At 37.6% G+C, this 20062-nt stretch overlaps 1 protein-coding gene across 3 annotated transcripts in view; it reads left to right on the forward strand.

Moving 5' to 3' along the window:
• The window catches only part of LAMA2 (laminin subunit alpha 2), a 580308-nt gene that overhangs the window by 227529 nt on the left and 332717 nt on the right, over positions 1–20062 (forward strand). For all 3 annotated transcript variants that reach the window (XM_041737419.1, XM_041737425.1, XM_041737408.1), the window contains exons 6-9: positions 2329–2418; positions 4051–4168; positions 9815–9993; positions 14725–14824. In XM_041737419.1, coding sequence (XP_041593353.1) covers positions 2329–2418; positions 4051–4168; positions 9815–9993; positions 14725–14824 — 487 coding nt within the window. The remainder of the gene's footprint in view (positions 1–2328; positions 2419–4050; positions 4169–9814; positions 9994–14724; positions 14825–20062) is intronic.

A 20062-nucleotide genomic window follows, 5' to 3' on the forward strand; every position in this document is an offset into this window, starting at 1 on the left:
TGATGTAAGGGTTCCTGTTCTGTGGACCATTTTTTCCACTCAAATAAATGTATGTTTCATTTAATGAATCACAAGGCATAGTTTGAAAAAGTGCTACTGTGGGGGAAAACTGTATATGCTGTTTTATTGTCCTTTATAAATAGAATATCATGGGGGAAAAGGGTGATGGCATCCTTTTTAATAGATTTTTGAAAACAGGAGCTAACAGAAGGACTGTTTTCCAGTGTTAAACTAGAATTTTTGGATTATGATATATGTGATCAGTCCAGGTTTCTATGAGTGATAATTGCCTATCCTCCTACTTATTACTCACCAGGGTCATTGGTTTATGTCACACTCCTTATAGGCTGCTACCCAACCAAGACACTGTTGCCAATTCAGCTATAAATCCATAAAGCAAATCCATGCTAATAGATTATCTACTCTATGACTAGAGGTGAAGGTGGAAATAGGATTGTAGAGAGAAAGTGGGATTGTGAGACACAGCACTTCGTTCCAGAATGATGCACTTAGCTCTAAAAGGCCTGACTACTGCCACCAGTTACGAATGACTGAACCAGAAGGCTGAATATCAAAGGGCAGCACTTGTCACAGTTCATGAATACCCCTTGAATGTATTTTCTTCTCACTACCTAACTTACCCGCACCTAAGCACTCCATCATCCCCAAAATAACATTTAAAGTTTGATTATCCTCATACAACACATGTTGGATGTTTTAGTGCCCTGCATTTTCCAAACCTGAAATAAATTTACCTTGCATTACATTTCAGCATATTGTAAGTTATCTTATGCAGAAGTAATCATTATTTTACTGCAGTGTTTAGATTTGTTACTTGTTTAAAAAATCACTTTTAATTATGACTTTGGCATGACTTAAAAATACACTCTGAGGAAGGCTGAGTAATTTTGAAGTGTAATTTAATCTTTTCCGACAGTATAATGGAGAAAAAAAATCAATGTAAATAAATATGTTTCTTTTATCATCTTTTGCAGGAGGCAGAGTAGGGGGGTTGGGATACACATCTATTATTTGTAACTTCATTGTACATGAGCCTTTAAAATAGTGGAGTAAAATGCAACATATAAATAAGCCTTTAGAAAGTACTCAAGTTCGGTAAGCATTACATATAAATTTAAATATATAAAAATAGGATATTGAATTTCAGCTCCTCTTCATGACTCAAAAGTGAAGCATTATGAGTTTATATTTAAAACAAATTTCCTAGTTTTAAAAGCACCTACAAAAGCACTGCATCAGCTTTCTGAACAAATATCCCTATTCATATCTATATTATTAAGTGATGAAGTTAGTGAAAAGCAAACTTTTACATCACGTAAACTTCTAGCAAGTTTCTTTTCATGTTCAAGGTCTGGGTATATCAAGTAAGATAAGTAACAAAACATATTGTAAAAGGTACTCTATGTAAACAACAAAAACAGAAAAAGAAGTAAATAGAGAAGGGGAATTTGTAGTTAGGGAACGCAAATTTGTATTCACCTACTTACTCTTGCTGTTTTTTTTTTTTTAATGTGAATAACTGCAATAATAGAACGATCTACCACTGAGATGGTTATTTGGATTCTATAAGATAATGTACTCTCACAATTACAAAATGTTATATACATATTAATTAAACATTTTAAATAGTCCAGTACTATAATCACAAGTTATCTTTAAAAATAGCTGGGTATATTAAAATAATTAAAAACATAGCCCTGTATTAATTACAAATAGGAAAGTAATCACATGGACATTTTAGCATAATGAAAAAATAACAAGTGTTCCACGTATGTAGTAGTTTCAGCCTTACATTAAGTTAAATCAGTCTTGCAGTTCATTATTTTTTATTTCCTCTTGAAATGGTTAAGAAATGCTTTGTTATGAGCATGATTTCCTCTAAATATGTTGAGCTTCTTCAGATCCATCAAGTCAGACAGTCCGCATATGATTTATGAGCACTGAGCTTCCTATAATGGCAATAAAGGAAGTTGTCTTTTACAAAACTATACAAAACAACTTTTATGAAGAATTAATTTCCCCTACCGCCCCCACCCCGCTGTACCAACTTGCTCTCGATAATAAATACTCCAGCATAGACTTCGTATGTCCGTGGGAAGGAAATTTCTCAAAACCCCACATTCTCTCTCTGGGCAATGATCACAGTGCAGGGAGCTACTTGATAGCTTCCTTGAGACCTCAATTGTTCCCTCGTGCTTCAAACTAAGGATAAAAGCAGAAAGTACCATTTTTAAGCGAACGTTTCCTTTTGTTACGTACACCTTGCAGTCATCTTAACAGGATTTCTCTCTGGATTGCTTTTTGCAGTATTACTACTCGGTCAAGGATATTTCAGTCGGAGGGATGTGCATCTGCTATGGTCATGCCAGGGCTTGTCCACTTGATCCAGTGACAAATGTATGTATATTTATAGGATGCTTAGCAAAATGAAACTCTGAACTGCCAAATGCCTCATGAGCCGCTTTACCGATAGGGATGCTGTGAATGGGTGTCAGGTCCCCGCTTAGATGGTGTCACAGGAAGCCGTGCCAGGGTGAAATAGAGCTGGCAGTTAGGATGATAGACTTTGAAGTCAGCCATCACAGTATCAGAAAACAGATTAGTTTTTTTTTTTTTTTCCAAAAAGGCTCCGAAACTGGTCTATCTATTTTGAAACCTCTCTAGCGATGACAGCCAGCTGTATGATTTAGCTTCAGAGAATGCCTGCCATCAGTCAACCTGACCATTTCTTTTAAAAGTTTTCATCAAAAAAATTAATGCAAACAAATGAAAACTGTCCGTGGAGGGATAGATGAGTGGCCGTGGAACAGGACGCCGAGATAGGGCAGGGGCCACGCAGAGTGGGACCGAAGAAAGCATTCTAGAGACTGACGAAACCGCCAGCTCAGAAAATGCTAGAATGCTTTTGGCTTGAATTTTTCATTAATGCCAATGTATTAAATAAGCATAACCTAAAAAGGGGATGAATGAATATCTATTTTTCTCAGTAACAAACTGGTGAAATACGAAGTCATCTGTTGTATATTATATGGAGGAAACATTGAGTAGCAAGATCAGTGAGCATAGTGACTTACGTGTAGATGTTTTTTCTTCTAAAACTGCAGTACAAATGGTATTTCTCTCAAAGCTGGTTTTCTGATGAATGCATCATAATGTTACTTCCTACAGAAGGTTCAGCAGCCCTGGCATATTTTCCTGGCATATTTTCAAGGCTGTGGTGCTGCAGGGTGTGGGTGTCGTCTGTCATGGGAACTGATGGGCAGCGTGCCTGTGCTGTGAGGGCCCCCGGGGCAGCCTTGTAGGGCCAGTTCCACACCGTGAAATTGGACTCCACTTGGAGCTCACCCAGACAGGAGAGTCAGTCCTGGGACATTAGATTCCTGTTCTTCTTCTGGCCTTCGGTGTCTACAAATCTATTTTTGTCTTCCCACACCCCTAAATCTTAACAGTACTTTGCCTTAACGTGGACACATCCAAACCAGAAAACCTGCAGATCTCAAGAACCAGAGAGAAAAATTAAAAATTAAATTAAAAAAAAAAAATTTTAAAAAAAAAATTAAAAAAAAAAAGAACCAGAGAGCAGAGTTCAGTCTTCAAGATTGTTCTCAGCTGGGCCTATGTTCTCTTCCAGACCTGAGTCCAGTGATTCCAGAACCAGTCTGTACCTCCTTTTTTTCTTTTAATTTTCATTTATTTATGAGAGACACAGAGAGAGGCAGAGACCCAGGCAGAGGGAGAAGCAGGCCCCATGCAGGGAGCCCGATGCGGAACTCGATCCCAGGACCCCAGGGTCACTCCCTGGGCCGAAGGCAGATAGCTCGATGCTGAGCCCCCCGGGTGTCCCGTAGTCTGGAGCTCCTTACAGCTTGTGCTGATCAAATATACTCACTCCCAAGGCTGGTACTTCCTTTCCGGATTGACAGGAGTATCCCATTTTGGTACATGGTCTCAAAGTTTTCTTTTCTCTTCCTTTTATCTTCTGGGTTCCAAAAATACTAAAATTCTACTTTGCCCCCAACTTTTTACTAGAAATCCCGCTGTGAGTGTGAGCATAATACCTGTGGTGATAGCTGTGATCAGTGCTGTCCAGGATTCCATCAGAAACCTTGGCGAGCTGGGACTTTTCTGACTAAAACAGAATGTGAAGGTATGTTCCTTAGAATTCAGCAACACGTGTGGTTCTTCCTTTCTGGGACGCAGGTAATGTAAACATGTGGTAATTTTAGGTACATGCAGGTTCCAGTTTGTATATTTTATCCAAGGCAATAGCTGCTAGGCTCTTGGACCCCTGCTGTTTTACTCAGGTTTTTTATTATTATTCTTTGAAAATATTACTAAACACCTAGACTTTACCACTGTGTGGACATTATGAGAAACAGATAAAAACACACCAATATCGTACTTTTCACAGAAGTACACTTACTGTCATCAGAGTACATCTCAGGCTTGTAGCATTATATAAATGCACACGGCTGACCTCGAATGGTGTGCGGATTGGGGATGCCGACCCCCCCACACACAGTCAGAACTCTGTGTGCAACTTCTGATTCTCCAGAAACTTAATTACTCGTAGTCTACTATTGATCAGAAGCCTTACCAATAGCACAATTAACATGTATTATATATATGTAAATATAATGTACAATAGACCGTAGTCTTATAATATCTAACTTTTTCTTAATGTCTTTGGTATTCCTCGGCTGCGTGGCTCACCCGGAAGTTGTTTAAATTGTCAAAATTCTCCAAAAAACTCTCCAATATGTTTATTGAAAAAAGTCTGTGTGTAAGTAGACCCGTGCAGTTCTAGGCCATGTTGTTTAAGCGTCCACTATGTGCGCACACACACTCTACTAGAAATGCAAATACACAGCAAAACCTGCACTGTAGAGAGACTAATGTGCTAAATACATTTATATGTTTGTAAAATGGTTCTGAAACCAGTATAGCTCCAGATTCCTCTGCCCTTTGTAGCTCCCCCATCCCCCCAGTAAACAGCTTTTGTATCTCAATCATCTAGCAAATGAATTAAAAAAAAAAAAAAAAACAGAGAGGAGAGATTATACCTTTCTAGTTAGAGCAGTATTGTTACCTAAAAATCAAAACAAAAATACTCTGATTCATTAGTTATTAAAGGGAGGTATTTGGTCATTGTAGCTGGGAAGAGTATGAGAGTAAAAGGTAGCAGAGAAGGCAAGAAATCAAATTTGTAGAAAAAGAATATTTTAATAGTAATAATAAATATTTTAAAATATGGTTTCTCATTAATCATGGTATAAGATACTAATATTAAAAATGACACCAGTGGGGATCCCTGGGTGGCTCAGTGGTTGAGCGCCTGCCTTCGGCCCAGGGTGTGATCCTGGAGACCTGGGATCGAGGCCCACGTCAGGCTCCCTGCATGGAGCCTGTTTCTCTCACTGCCTGCGTGTCTGCCTCTCTCTCTCTCTCTCTCTCTCTCTCTGTCTCTCATGAATAAATTTAAAACAAATCTTAAAAATAAAAAGAGATGACACCAGTGATAATCATTAGCATCTATGCTGTAGGAATTATGGGACAGTTACAACCAAGAAAAAAGCCAGTAATGAGAAATAGTAAAACAATTGGCTGTGCAAAAATGTGTCAACCAACACTTCTTAATACTTGGATATTATCACTGTTGAAGACAACCCATATGTCCATTTTTTTTTCAGAAGGAACTACCCAATAAGTGTAGCAGATGACTTTGTAGCTCTCTACTGTCAACTGGCCCAACATGGTGACAAGGATGCTAGAGAAACCTATGTTTCTGGAGATCTGCTCAGGCCAACACAAGACCTAAATACAAAGCCTTGTGCTGAGCTGTAAATTCAAACTAGCCGTGAAGCCCTAATCAGTTGAATTCAAATACCACTGTTTTAGAGAGTCCTAGCTACATTTTTTCAGTCCCATCGGTATAGATGGCCCCCAAAGCAGGCTTTAAAAAGCAGGCTTTTTAAATCTTTATTTAAAAAGATTTGATTATGTATCATATGTCAGACATAGTAGGCCCTTAAACCTATTGAATCATAGCAAACTTTCATCATAAAATCTCCCAATCACAAAATATTTTCTTTTGAATTTAAGAATCTGAATATACTATCAATGTCATGAGTCTCTCCATTTTCTGTACTCACCTCTTTTGCCTTTTTTTTTTTCAAGAAAAGATCTACTTATTTATTTTAGAGAAAGGAAAGGAGCAGGGAGAGGGGGAGAGAGAGGGAATCCTAAGCAGACTCTGTGCTGAGTGTGGAGCCTGATGCAGGGCCTGACCTCATGACCTGAGCTGAAACCAAGAGTCGGATACTTAACCCCGTGAGCCACCCAGGCGCCCCCTTCTTCTGCCTTTTGATTTGTGTCTGCCTGGTTGTGAGGATATTTTGTTAGAATTCACCCATTGTCACCGAGTGATAGCTGCAGAAGGGGCTACCAACATCCACTGTGGGAGAAGGAGCATCCAGAGGCCCATCTTTGGTTTTCTTCACGTCCCCGCATCCCTCTCCTCCCTCAGGTTCTGCACAGCTTCTCCCAGTGAGAGTAGACATTCGTTCCTAAGAGTGACTTTAAGTGAAATGCTACTTACGTTCTCACACTTCTTTAATGTTTGATTATCTTTCTCTTCCCTTGGTGGAAGATCTGCTCACAAGGGAGAGTAGCATTCGAGGGCAGGCGTGCTTCCTATTGCCTCTGCTTTCTATCACTCGGTTATCGTTACTGGATCTGCAATATCCTTTGCCACTCTTCACGTGTGTATTTGTGTTTACACAAGGAAACCAAAAGGCTAGATCAGATTTGTGAGCGAGGGGGCTGGACAAAGCAACACCAAAGGAGGTTGCTGTTGTTATTACGTACATTTTTTAAATAATGGAATTCTGAATCAATGATCTTTTCTCGTGAGGCAGATGGGAGGGTTTATTTCCAAATTGAAAAAAAAATGTTTTCTTTTTTACCTACAAATGAAAGATAGGAGTTTAAACCATAAAACCTTGCATAAATATCATGCTTTTGGCAATGTATGCATTCCTAAAAGCTTACCTGAAAATGTTCTTTTCCAAGTTGAATTGTGTTCCAGTCACCTTAATATGTTACTCCTTCTGTAACATGACAAATATCCTTCTAGAAAATGAACAATTACCTACTAATTCATTTGAGTTTAATTTGGATTTTCATCAATCTGACTTACTTGAGGCAGGATATAACTCTTAAAAAGCAAAGAATATTTCTTCCCTTGCTAAGCTTGTACTAAAGACTGTTGCCATCCCATGTGTGGGACATTCCATGAAATAGCAAACTGCCGATGGTGGAGTGAAAACCTCTGCTTGTGTGTAGGGACTGCCTGTGTCCTCTGAGGCTAGAGGGAGGGGGGGCCTTTACCCAGCAGCAGGAGCTATAGGCCGAGGGCCCTCGCTGCATGCAGTGCGAAAGCGGATCTGCCCAGGCAGTGGTGTTTTACCCACAGTAGCTCGTGGTTCTAATACTAAACCTGCAGAACATGAGAATTAATTGGCATTCCTCTCTATTTCCCTCTACTTGACCCTGGAAGCAGAAATCTCGCCTGTTTCTCACAATATATTTTTACAACAGGATTTTAAAGAATTCCTGTCTATTGTCCTAAAGATATAAAACTATTTGTAAGGCCCCGTGACTTAAATTTATGACTGCAGGGTCCCTGGGATAAAGTTTGAAGACTTTCCATCAGCATAGCGAGAATACTCTATTCTCAACCAAAGTCAGCCGTTTGGGGAGGGCATTGGCTACAAAGGTGACCAGGAGATAATATTCTCACTATATCAAGGTATCTTCCATAACAGAAAGAAAGAATTCCATAAACTGGTTAAAAATGAGGCAAGAGGAATGCACATGTTTCTCAAGAAAAGACTTACAATCCTATCAAGAGGTCATCACGCTTCATTCATCAAGGAAAGCCACTCAAAGCCACGGAAGGACTCTTTTCAGTGTCTCAACGCTCATCGTTCATTCACCCACCAAGCCCCTGGTGCTCCCGAGCCAGGCTTATGCTCCCCATGGTGGTGAGTCTGTGGCCACAGGTTGGGCAGGTGTCCCGGAGCGAGAGGGACCTGCCATCCTGAGAGGGAGCGTCTTCAAGGTGGAGCAGGTGCCTGGAGAACCTTGGGGCAGGTGCGCCTGGAGTGGCCGTAGCGCAGCCCCACCAAGCGCGTGGCTACCGTGCACGCAGCCGACTGGTCTCATGGCCTCACATACTTTGCATTCTCACAATGCCCCCCCAACGAGGGAGGCACAGAAGTGACACCGAGATTTAAACGTTCTCCCTAGAGTCGCTCATGTGGCAAATGGGAAGCGGTTGGGCATTAGAACCCACCATCTGCCCACCTCGTGGTACTGCGCATTCGGTGTCAGCCCAAGAAACACCTGGAAACCATGTAACTGCCTGTTACTGGGGGGCTGAGGAACCCCCATGGGAGAGGTCCCCGTGTACCTTAGGGGAACAGATGCCGAGGGGGAAGAGCTGTGCTGCCTACTGTTAGGAAAACTTGGAGAGAGTTTGGAACAGCATGCACGTGTTTCCCTTTGCGGGGAGCCTCAGCTGCGCCCCCCACACCGGAGCCCCTGTCCACGCACACCTGCCTCTCCACACGACATCTAGGAAAGTCAGCGTCTCTGGACGGAGACGCCATGCCGTGCACCCTGCTCCCTAGCCCCCCCTGGAAGAAGACTACCCATCTCTTCAAAGCCCTACCTGACTCTCCCTGGGGGAGCAACTTTGTCACGGCTCCAAGCTCCCACCACGGGCCATGAGTTGAAGTGGGGGGGGTGGGTAAGGGGGCAGGGGGACCAGGAGGATCAAGGGAGGAGGGCGAGGAAAACCCAGTTAGAACACCAGGTGTTATGCTAATGATTCCACCTGCATTTTCTCAATGCTCTGAGCTGTTCCCATCTGATGAGTACTATTGACCTCTCCGTGTTTACAGAAACTGAGCCTTCGAGAAATTGAGAGGTTCCCCACGTCGCCCACCGCCCGCTGCTGGGTGTCCAGCACTGGTGCCGAGGCTGTGAGCTCAGCCTCTAAGCAACCCGCTCTCATTCCGGCCAAAGCCTTGGCCCTTCTCATGGGCTTTCTGTCTCTGATGGGACGGAACCTGGAGGGACTGGCCGGGATTGGCCCTGGAGTCTCAGGACCTGGCCCCAGAGTGGGGTTGACAAGACTGATTCCCTTACCTCCTGTGATGACTGTACTTCTCTTCGTCTTGGTCACTGAGAGATGAAAAGCGGTTAATCTGAGCCCCTAACTCATAAAGCTATTTTGAGAATTAAAATCAGTGGCAGTAAATAAAAACCACTCAGAAAACATAGCCAATTAAAAAAAAACAAGTCTTAGTTATTATCACAAAAGCACAAAAAAGGAACTATGTCCTAAGTGTCCTTTTTTTACCCATAGGATCTAACATTGAGATTCCCATATATGATGATTATCCACCACAGATTCCCTGGATAGTAAGCATTCACTGCCGTAGTTCAATAATTTATTGTTTGTCATAATGGGAAATTATAGGTTGAACCAAGGGAAATTTCAGTTTTGTAAGATAAAATCAGCCAAATATTGGCAATTTCATATGATATAGCTTAATTTATGGGTTTTAATTTTTTCAACTAGATACTCTTGTACTGATTTTATTTGTGTATATACTAATATAATATAATTTCTCATAAAGAAATCTATTATATAATGGAAAATGATTTTTAAATATATCTGAAATCTAAAATTAATATTTATGAATTTATTTTTTCCCTACTGCAGCATGCAATTGTCATGGGAAAGCTGAAGAATGCTATTATGATGAAAATGTTGCCAGAAGAAATCTGAGTTTAAATATACATGGAAAGTACATTGGAGGGGGTGTGTGTATCAATTGCACCCAAAACACTGCTGGTATAAACTGTGAGACATGCATTGATGGTTTCTTCAGACCCAAAGGGGTAAAGTATGCTTTTTCTTTCATGAAGCGTTATTTTTGGCTTTTTCTTACAGAGATGTATGATATGGAAAAATAATTTTGAAACATTCTCTAAACAGTTTGCAAATTCTAAGAGGTGACCAGGAATGTTTCAAAATGGAAACTGGATAAATCTTTGAGGATATGATGTATAACATTCCTGTCTCTCTATAAAGTTCCATTGTGCCATTCCAGGCAGTCCTTACCCCGTGGCAAACTCAAATTCGTTTTGTCGCTTAGTATATTTCATGAAAACGAAATCATAAAATGCATTTTTCCTTCTTTCACTCAGTGTAACGTTTAAAGAGTTATCCATGGTGTGTGCATCCATAGTTCTTTAAAATAAAAAAAAAAAATTACTGAGGGGACATCTGGGAGGCTCAGTCAGTCAAGCATCTGCCTTCAGCTCAGGTCAGGATCCCGGGTCCTGGGATCAAACCCCGTGTTGGGCAACCTGCTCAGCGGGGCGTCTGCTTCTCCCTCTCCCTCTCCCTCTGCTGCTCTCTCTGCTTGTGCACTCTCTCTCTTTCTCTCTCTCTCTCTCAAATAAATAAAATAAAATAAATAAAATAAAATAAATTACTGAGTACTATTCCTTTACATGAACATACTGCAGTTTTTAATCCATTTTGTTGCTGGATATTTGTGTCATTTTCAGTTTGTGGTTAGCGCCTACAAAACACTGCTTATATTAAATAAAACATGACCACAGGAAGACTTATATTTTATGTAAGTGTTTGTGTGGCCATGTTTTATTTACCTTGCTTGCATAAATATCTAAGGATAGAGTACTTGTTTTATGGGATATTTATATGTCTGACTTTATAAGCAACTGCCAATAGTTTGCCAAATTCGTGACAATATTTTACATGTTCACCAAATAATATGTGAGTTCTGGTTCTTTGATATCATTTCTAATATTTGTATTTGTCTTTTCAAATTAGCTATTCTAGTGGGTGCAGCAGGTGTGGCAAGTGGGTATTTGGCAATCGCTAAGTCATTCCCATCAATGCTTGGTGTTACTGCAGATCCTCTATTATAAATTTATAGCAGATCCCGTTTTGGATTTAATTTTCATTTTAACTGCTCATTGTCTATTCCTGTATATTGTCTTGTGAAGTTTCCCTTCAAGCCAATGTATTTTTTTTTTAATTCTAGGAACATTGTGATTTTAGATTTTAGATCTATGACCCATCTCAAGCAAACCTTTGAGTGTGGCGTAAAATAATGTTTGAGATCTACATGGTTAACTTCTTGTTCCAGAACCTTTTTTTTTAAGTACTTATTTTTCTCCTTTAAATTGCTTTGAGACATTTGTTGCAAATCATGGGTCTTGATCATGTAAGGCAACTCCTGTGGGTGAATTTCTGGAGCCCCCATCTGTCCCATGGATTTATTTGTCCATCCTTGCATTAAGAGCACACTATCTTTAGCACACTTTAGCTTTAATAAGCCTAGAATTCAAAAATATAAGTCTACTAACTTTATTCTTCCTTTTGAAGATTGTTTTGGACATAATAGTTTCTTTATATCCCCATAGAAATTTTAGAATGACCTTGTCAACGACAGAAATATTAGTTGGGACTGTTGTATAGAATCTAAATATAGATGTGGAGAGAACTAATATTGAGAGTTGTGATCAATGAATATACTCTGTCTCTCCACTTATTTATATGTTCCTTATTTATTCACGGGAGTGTTTTCTGTACAGAGATCTTGCATGTCTTTTGCTAATTCTCAGTATTTTATGTATCATCGTAAAATAATAATTTAAAATGGTTTAATATTATCAAAATTTTCAAATATTGATGTTATATCCCACACCTAAGTTCCTTTATTAGTTTTATTAGTGTTAAACTAGATTATTTAGAGGCTTGCTTTATGCCATGTTAGGGCAGATTAACAGACAGCTCAAGGTGGTTGTCTAATCTCGCTGACTTGGTTGACGACTCCAGTGTCTGTGTACTTATGATAGGCAGACCTGAAAACTCTACTCATGTCGTTGAACTTTCCAGCTGTTACTCTCCACTGGATTCCTCGGAGTCTCCTGATTGGACGTATGATTAAGGGATCAGTTAAGCATTTGAAAGGTCTTGCCATGTAGAATTTGATGCTCCCCACCTCTGAACATAGATCTCAGCTAGTATAGTTTTTTCTTTCAAACTTACGATTCTTCCAAGTTCTATCTGCTTTTAATTAATTTCCCAAGCCCTTAAATATTTTACTTTCGTATTTTGTCCAGAGTTAATAATTGCTATCTGAGAGTACATTGGACCACAGAAGGCACTGCCATTATCAAACCTGGAAGCTTCATGTTTTTATTACAAATCAGTTAAGTGATTCAGAGCCTAGATTATGGTGTTTTAATATTTATAAACATAATTATGCTAACTGTAAAAAAAACAGATCTCTCAAGTGCCTAATATTTGAGTAGCAGTCCATTTCATTTCTTTTTAAGATTATTTGAGAGAGAGAGGGAGCACATGAGCAGAGGAAGGAGCAGAGGGAGAGAGAGAAGCAGACTCCCCGCTGAGCGTGGAGCCTATGCAGGACCCTGAGATCATGACCTGAGCTGAAATTAAGAGTTGGACGCTTGACCGACAGAGCTAGCCAAGAGCCCTAGAAGTCCACTTCGTTTTTATAAAGATATAGAAAAAAAATTTTCTTTGCTCAGTTTTCAGCTAAATCACATCTCTACAATATCTTTAAAATTATCATCCTAAAATCTGACTTGAGATTTATTTACTGAATCCATAAATATATATATAATGCAGTGTTTATTCTGAGGACTAATTAGGAATCTGAATTATTTTAACAAAATTAAAAATCCTGTGCAAAGTTGATATATTTGTAGGATCTCATGTTAGAAGGATTCCTGGTCAGCAGTCGGGCAGATTTCCCCAATTACTGCAAAGAGAGATAATGAATCAGTTGGCTTTGATTTACTCAAGCTCATCGTTGGAATCACAAATCATATTTATTACAGCCAAGATCTTATTTAGAAGAAATTTTTTGTCTTTGGTCCACAGAAGGTTGTTTTTGTTTTTTTGTTTTGTTTTGTTGTTTTTTTGTTTTTTTGTTTTCATGTCTTGGTGTTTGTTTCTAGGGCAAACCCGGCTCCTATATCTGCTCAGAGGCTGCTGCTCCTGCCTAAATGTCACTTCTTCTGTGAAACCTTGATTTCATTGTGTTATGTTATTACTCCCTCCTCTTTTGTGCCCTGATGCTCTGTTTCTATGTCTATTTTATCACTTGGCACATTCTATGTAATCAATGTCTTTCAAGCCTATTATTTCTGTAAGCTTTTTTAAGGCAGACACCAGGCATTACCCATCTGTACTGTGCACAGTACTTCCTTTATAATGGAGAATGAATAAATGTATGTTAAACGATGATTTTAAAACTCATCTGTGAATATAGTTGATTGATAGTCTATCAGACATGTAAATAACTCTCTAGTTATAGCACTTTTATATTAGTAAACAAGATGTCATTTATAAATTAAGCATATATACATATATATGGCTGTATTTTATGGGGGAAATATATGTAATTTATATGAATAGATTTATTTATATGTAGAGGGAGAGAGATATCCAGAGGGAGAGCCTGTGCACAGTATTTAGGTATATCCTAAGCAAATGTTTTTTTTTCTTCTTATCCTATTGCATCTGGAAAACAACTGTTGTGATCACAGCATATTGTCATAGCCTAGGTTTGGTTAATTAAAATATTTTAACATTAAAATTAGTTGTTTGTTTTTAATATATCTGAGGAATTTTATCAGATCCCTTATATGTTATTCCTTTTAATTCTAGTTTAATAGCATCACTATAGTTGTTATTGATATCCTCATATCAGGAGGAAGTAAGTTCCATGAGGCCACATGGCCAGTCAGCAGCCACACCAGAGATGTGCACTCGCTAATTTCCCTAATTGTGGAGACCACATTGTTTGCCCTCAGGTGATGCTGCCTCTCCTGGAAGCCAAATGTTTAATTTACATACTTAGGGGCACAGAGGGGGGCCCTTGACAGGATGAGCATTGGGTGTTATACTATATGTTGGCAAATAAAATTCCAATAAAAAAATATACAAAAAAAAAGAAAAAATAATTTACATACTTAATATATTCTTTTTTTCCCAGCACCAAATATAAATTTCTAATTAATTAGTCACATCAGGATCAACGTGAAAAAAACCTCCTAAAAATAAATTTGAGGGAAATCACTAATTTTGAATGATGTTATAAGTAAAGAAACACACAAATACACAAAAACAATCAAAAGGATTTTATTGGAGAATGTTTATTAGAGACTATCAAGTAAATAGTATTTTTTGTTCATTATAATGATACTGTGATTGTAAAAGATGCATACTGAAATGTGTAAGAATTAAAATACTTTGCAATTTTCTTTAAACTTCAAAAAAGAATGAAAAATGATGGAGCTTTTATGGCAAAATGCTGGTAATTGCTGAATATAGGCAGCAAATAAATAGAAGTTTGTTGGCCTTCTTTACATCTGCATATCTATTTAGAAGAAAAGGATTTTAGAATTTGTGAATATGTATTAAAGATAATTTCCTATATATTTTCTCAATATAATTTATTACTATGCATTGTTAAATTTATTTTGTCCTTACAAGTTTGCCAAATTGAAAAATATTGATGTTCTAATTACATTTGACTAAAAGTCTTTTAATATGCTTGTTAGGTATCTCCAAGCTATCCAAGACCATGCCAGCCATGCCATTGTGATCCAGTTGGTTCCTTAAATGAAGTCTGTGTGAAGGATGAAAAACGTGCTCGACGAGGTGAGAACAATAGCAAGGAGCTGTTGTTTTGATGAAAGGACAACTAAAAGCCAGATAGGATTATTTTAGGGTGACATTTTGCAGTAAATTCCATTCACTTAATAATTTTATTCTTATATCTATCCATGTTCCTTCCAGGAAACAGTGTTTTATTCATCTCAATCGTTATTTTCCTGTAAATCAATTACTATTAATTAATTATAATGCTTTAAAAGCAAAAAGAGTTGAATAATTTATTGTGCATTATATACGTATATATGTATATTCACATATGCATATTAACGTATCTATGCATATACGTCTCTGGTCAATCAGAAATCTATGCTGTACATAATTTTTAATGTCTTATCTACTGAAATTTTTGAGATTGTATTTATTCATGAGACACACAGAGAGAGGCAGAGACACAGGCGGAGGGAGAAGCAGGCTCCCTGCGGGGAACCCTATGTGGGACTTGATCCTGGGACCTGGGGGTCACGCCCTGAGCCAAAAGCTCAACCACTGAACCACCCAGGTGTCTCTGAATTGTTTTTCGTAGTTTCTATGGTTTCTAGCATGAAAAGACAGCATTCACGGAGGGATGTGTGGGCTGCAGTGGGAGGAGAGAACAGATAACACACACGGAGATGTAGTCAATAGTGTAGAAAGCAAAACGTGTACATATAGGACTAAAAATAGGTCTTAGTCATGAGTTCACGAAGGGAAAGAAGCTGACAGTTATTTGAGCCAAATACTTTCTCTGATGATGGAAATTCACGATGAACTCCAAACATTGAAGAATCAAATGCCAAAATAACTCCTTGAAGTAAAATGGTTAGGAGCGACTTCCAGGAGAGTTGCTTGCCAAAGTTAAGTAGAACATTAGGACACATCTGAAACCATTTCTTTACATTGTTGAGAGAGGCTGCTTCTCTTAGGAAAGTCTAAAATAAATCATGGCTACAAGATAGGGTTTTTCCTCCAGTCCCTTTCCAGTTAAGACACTGGCAGTGTTTCTTTGGCACGGTTTAGCTTACCTGCTTTCTTTATAAGACTCTAAGATTATCAACGCAAACCCTAGAGTCTTAAATCTTAAGTGATTAAAACTCCGATTATTTCAAATCTCAAATGGTGAATTGTTGAGGTCGTTTTTCACTGTATGGCCTGTTATCTTTTTGTAGTAACAGCTAAATCATTTTTTTTTTTCAGTGATGTCTTTTAAAGTTTTTCTGTACTTTTTATTTTTTGTACTTTTTTAAGAAGTATGTTACTTTTGAAAAAGTGATAAAATATTGAAAAGTATAAAAAGAAGCATACAATGCAGCAGTAATCCGTCATAAATACTCTTATTAACATGTTTGTGTTAACGTCACGTAATGAGTTTTTCCCCTAACCATTGAGAGTTTCTCTGAAATCTGGTTTTAGCAACCTGAATTTTACATCATTATGTGGATATACCATAATTTCCTTACCCACTCAATTTTATATAGCTGTTAAAATTGTTTCTAATTTTGATTATTGTAAGCAGTGCTTTAGTGAAGACATTTATGTATAAATGTTTTTTATTTTTTTATTTTTTTTTTTTATGTATAAATGTTTTTTAATCATTATGAAAACCATACATAATAAAAATAAAATTTTCACAATAGCGAAGAGAATAAAATAAATAGCAATAGTGTCCTCTAAAACTTATTCTTCCCCCCAATCTCATTTCCAAATTTAATCACATTGAGCCATTTCTTCTGTTAAGTTCTGGAAAAACTTATCTTCCAGACAATATCTAAATAATATTTTTAGTACTTTCATCACCATTAAATATTGCCAACTGATTCCATCTTAAAAGACAAATGTTTCATTCACACCGCCTCCTCCTTCTTCTCTATTCAGACATTTTTCTCATGTGTGGTGTCTTTATCATGTTAAATAAAAACCTTTAGTCATTATTTCATTATCCATTAAATTCAGACTCATCTTTTGAGATCCTAATTTATGCAAATTAGGAAAAAGACCATCCCTAAACTCTCCACTGATCTTCCAACCCACTCGGCAATATCTATCAATTATATCTTTATCTTTTCAAAGAATGTACAGTTATATTTAGTTTGAGATCCAATTCTTCTAATTTTAAAATTGAAATGCAGTGATCAAAATTTGTAATATTATAATTAGATATATATTACTCAGTATAGACCTGAGTTACAAAATCAGACACATTCCCATGATACATTTTTATCTTCATGTTTAGCCTGATGATTTCTTAGGGAAGAGTCTAAGTTATGGTCCGATGCTTTAGACTTTTAAGTATGGGTGACCAGATAGTGGGAAACGGTATTCTGTGGTATTAATGTGATTATCAGAAAACTGATTACTTTTGGTATAAGATGGGTTTTCCCCTCACAGATTTGTAAGAGCTCTTTAAATACCAAAAACAACAACCGTATGTTTTTTTTTAACAACCGTATGTTTATATTTGTTATAAACCTTCCAGATTTTGTGTCTCACTATTGTTCAGATGTTTTTATATGTGAAACTTTAAAAATTTTTATGTAATCGCCAATACAACTCAGAAACTTCTTTAGCTGTAATAAAGACATTATGCCAAGATTATTATATATGAATATTTTAGTTGAATGTCTTATATGCCTTTAGAATTCTAAAACTCTTATCTTTCCCAAGATTAGACAAATGTGTTCATTTTCTTAATTTTTATTATTTCATTTTTTGATACTTAATTCTTCAATCAGTGTGGAATTTATTTGGTATATTTTATAAAAGGAGTTTCTAGCTGTATTGTGTTTTTCCACTAGTCTCTTTTAAATCGATCTATATTGGGACACCTGGGTGGCTCAGTGGTGGAGCATCTGCCTTTGGCTCAGGACGTGACCCCGGGGTCCTGGGATCGAGTCCCTCATCGGGCTCCCCACAGGGAGCCTGCTTCTCCCTCTGCCTGTGTCTCTGCCTCTCTCTCTGTGTCTCTCATGAATAAATAAATAAAATCTTAAATAAATAAATAAATAGGTCTATATTTAATACATTTTTTCTTTAAAGACCTTAAGTATATTTATTTTATATTCTGTATCTATTAGTAGCACCCTTTGTTACCAATATGAACCTAATTTTGAGTTTTGATTTTTCTAACTAACTCATTAGGTTCTTCTTTGCTTGTATGTTCCATGATTGTGTGTGTATATGTGTGTGTGTGCATGCGTATGTGTGTGCGTGTACGTGTGTATTTCCTAGTTTATCCTTTCAGGATCCTTAAATATATATAATCTCTGGTATGATCTCCCAGCTTGAGTAATACCTAAAATTTGTCTTTTGATCCATAAAACTGTGCTCTGTGTTCTAGTCTAGTTAGTCAGTCACCTCCAGGAAAGATACCGGTTAAGGGCTAGCTTATTTCTTTAGAATCTCTTCTTCTCTCTTTTTTTAAAATTGTGGTTTCTGGTCTTCAAGGAGTTTCCTTATTTTAAACCAGCACAACCATCCTGTCTGTCTGTCTGTCTCTAACTTTATACTGTGTTGTCAATTGTTCTGACCAAGAGGGGTCTTTTGACATCTAGTTTACAATATTACAACATTATACACAACATTAATAAATGTTAAGACAGACATGGCCGTTGTATGGAATACATCTACACTTCCAGTCTCCATGTCTGGGGATTTTAACATGAGAAGTAAATGTTAATTTCTTGGACTGCTTTTTCAACCTTTAGTGAAATTTTCAGATTTATTTTCCATTTGACTTATGAATATAATATGATAAAAAGTGAATTTCTTAATATTAAACAATATTTAAATTATCAGAATAAAATAAATTATCAGAATAAAATCTTCTTGTCATCACGGAAGATCCTTTTAATGTACTTTAAGATTCAGTTTGGTGTGTATTATATTTAGAATCTTCTTATCTAAATTCATACGCTAAATTGGTTTTGGCTAGGACATCTGCCAGCTGTGCTGTCTTGGCAAATAAATTAATGTCTCTGTGCTTAGTTTCCTCATCTGTAAAAAGGGTAACATAGTAGTGTCTACTTCACATTGAGGTTTTGAGCTAATTAACCCATGTGTCGTATATAGTGCTAAGCATAATGCCTAGCATAAAATAAGTGCTATTTTGTTAGCTGTTATCACAGCTTCTTTAAAGATTTTATTTATTTACTCATGAGAGACACAGAGACACAGGCAAAGGGAGAAGAAGCAGGCTGTATGCGGGGAGCCCACTGCGGGACTCGATCCCGATCCCGGGACTCCAGGATCACGCCCTGAGCCAAAGGCAGATGCTCAACCACTGAACCACCCAGGGATCCCTATTATCACTTTTATTAGGGGTTATATTTCTTAGATTTTGATACCAAGTTTTTACTAGCTTCATACACTAAACTACATAGCTCTCCATGTTTTAGACACTCCGGAAGAGTTTCAAGTTTTGAACACACTGTGAAACTACTGACACTATGACATTTTTGTGGTAATCTTTGATCATATGTGCATTTTTGATATCTTTGATTATCTTTAAGATTCTCTTTACCTTATTTTCTTTTTGTTTATTATTGAAATCTTCCTTCTTTCCTGTGGTATTTGTTTTGGTTTTTCTTTTCTTTTCTTTTCTTTTTTATAATTACATGAATTAAAATTTAAATTTTTTAGGGCAGCCCGGGTGGCTTAGCAGTTTAGTGCCGCCTTCAGCCCAGGGCTTGATCCTGGAGACCTGGGATTGAGTCCCACATCAGGCTCTCTGCACGGAGCCTGCTTCTCCCTCTGCCTGTGTCTCTGCCTCTCTCTCTCTCTCTCTGTCTCTCTCTGTGTGTCAAGGATAAATAAATAAAATCTTAAAAAATCTTTTTAAAATTTTGTGAATATTTTATTTATTCTTTTTTTTTAAGATTTTATTTATTCATGAGAGACACACAGAGAGAGGCAGAGACACAGGCAGAGGGGGACACAGGCTCCCTGCGGGGAGCCCGATGTCGGACTGGATCCCAGGACCCCGGGGTCACAACCTGAGCTGAAGGCAGATGCTTAACCGCTGAGCCACCCAGGCAGAGGCTCCCAAAATTTATTTACATTTTTAAAAATGTATTTAAGCTTGAAATTCTACTTTGGGCTACGTTTTTTTTCTACAACCCATAGACATTGCTAAGTTCCTTTCTCACTGCTGTTATGTTCTACTTAGAAAACTATTTAATTACAATTGAAATCTTGATTTTTTCTTTTACCCAAGAGTTATAAGAAGAACTGCTTATTTATTAATTTTGA

Source organism: Vulpes lagopus, chromosome 2 (genome assembly GCF_018345385.1).
Source record: "Vulpes lagopus strain Blue_001 chromosome 2, ASM1834538v1, whole genome shotgun sequence".
In the NCBI taxonomy this organism is placed as follows: Eukaryota; Metazoa; Chordata; class Mammalia; order Carnivora; family Canidae; genus Vulpes; species Vulpes lagopus.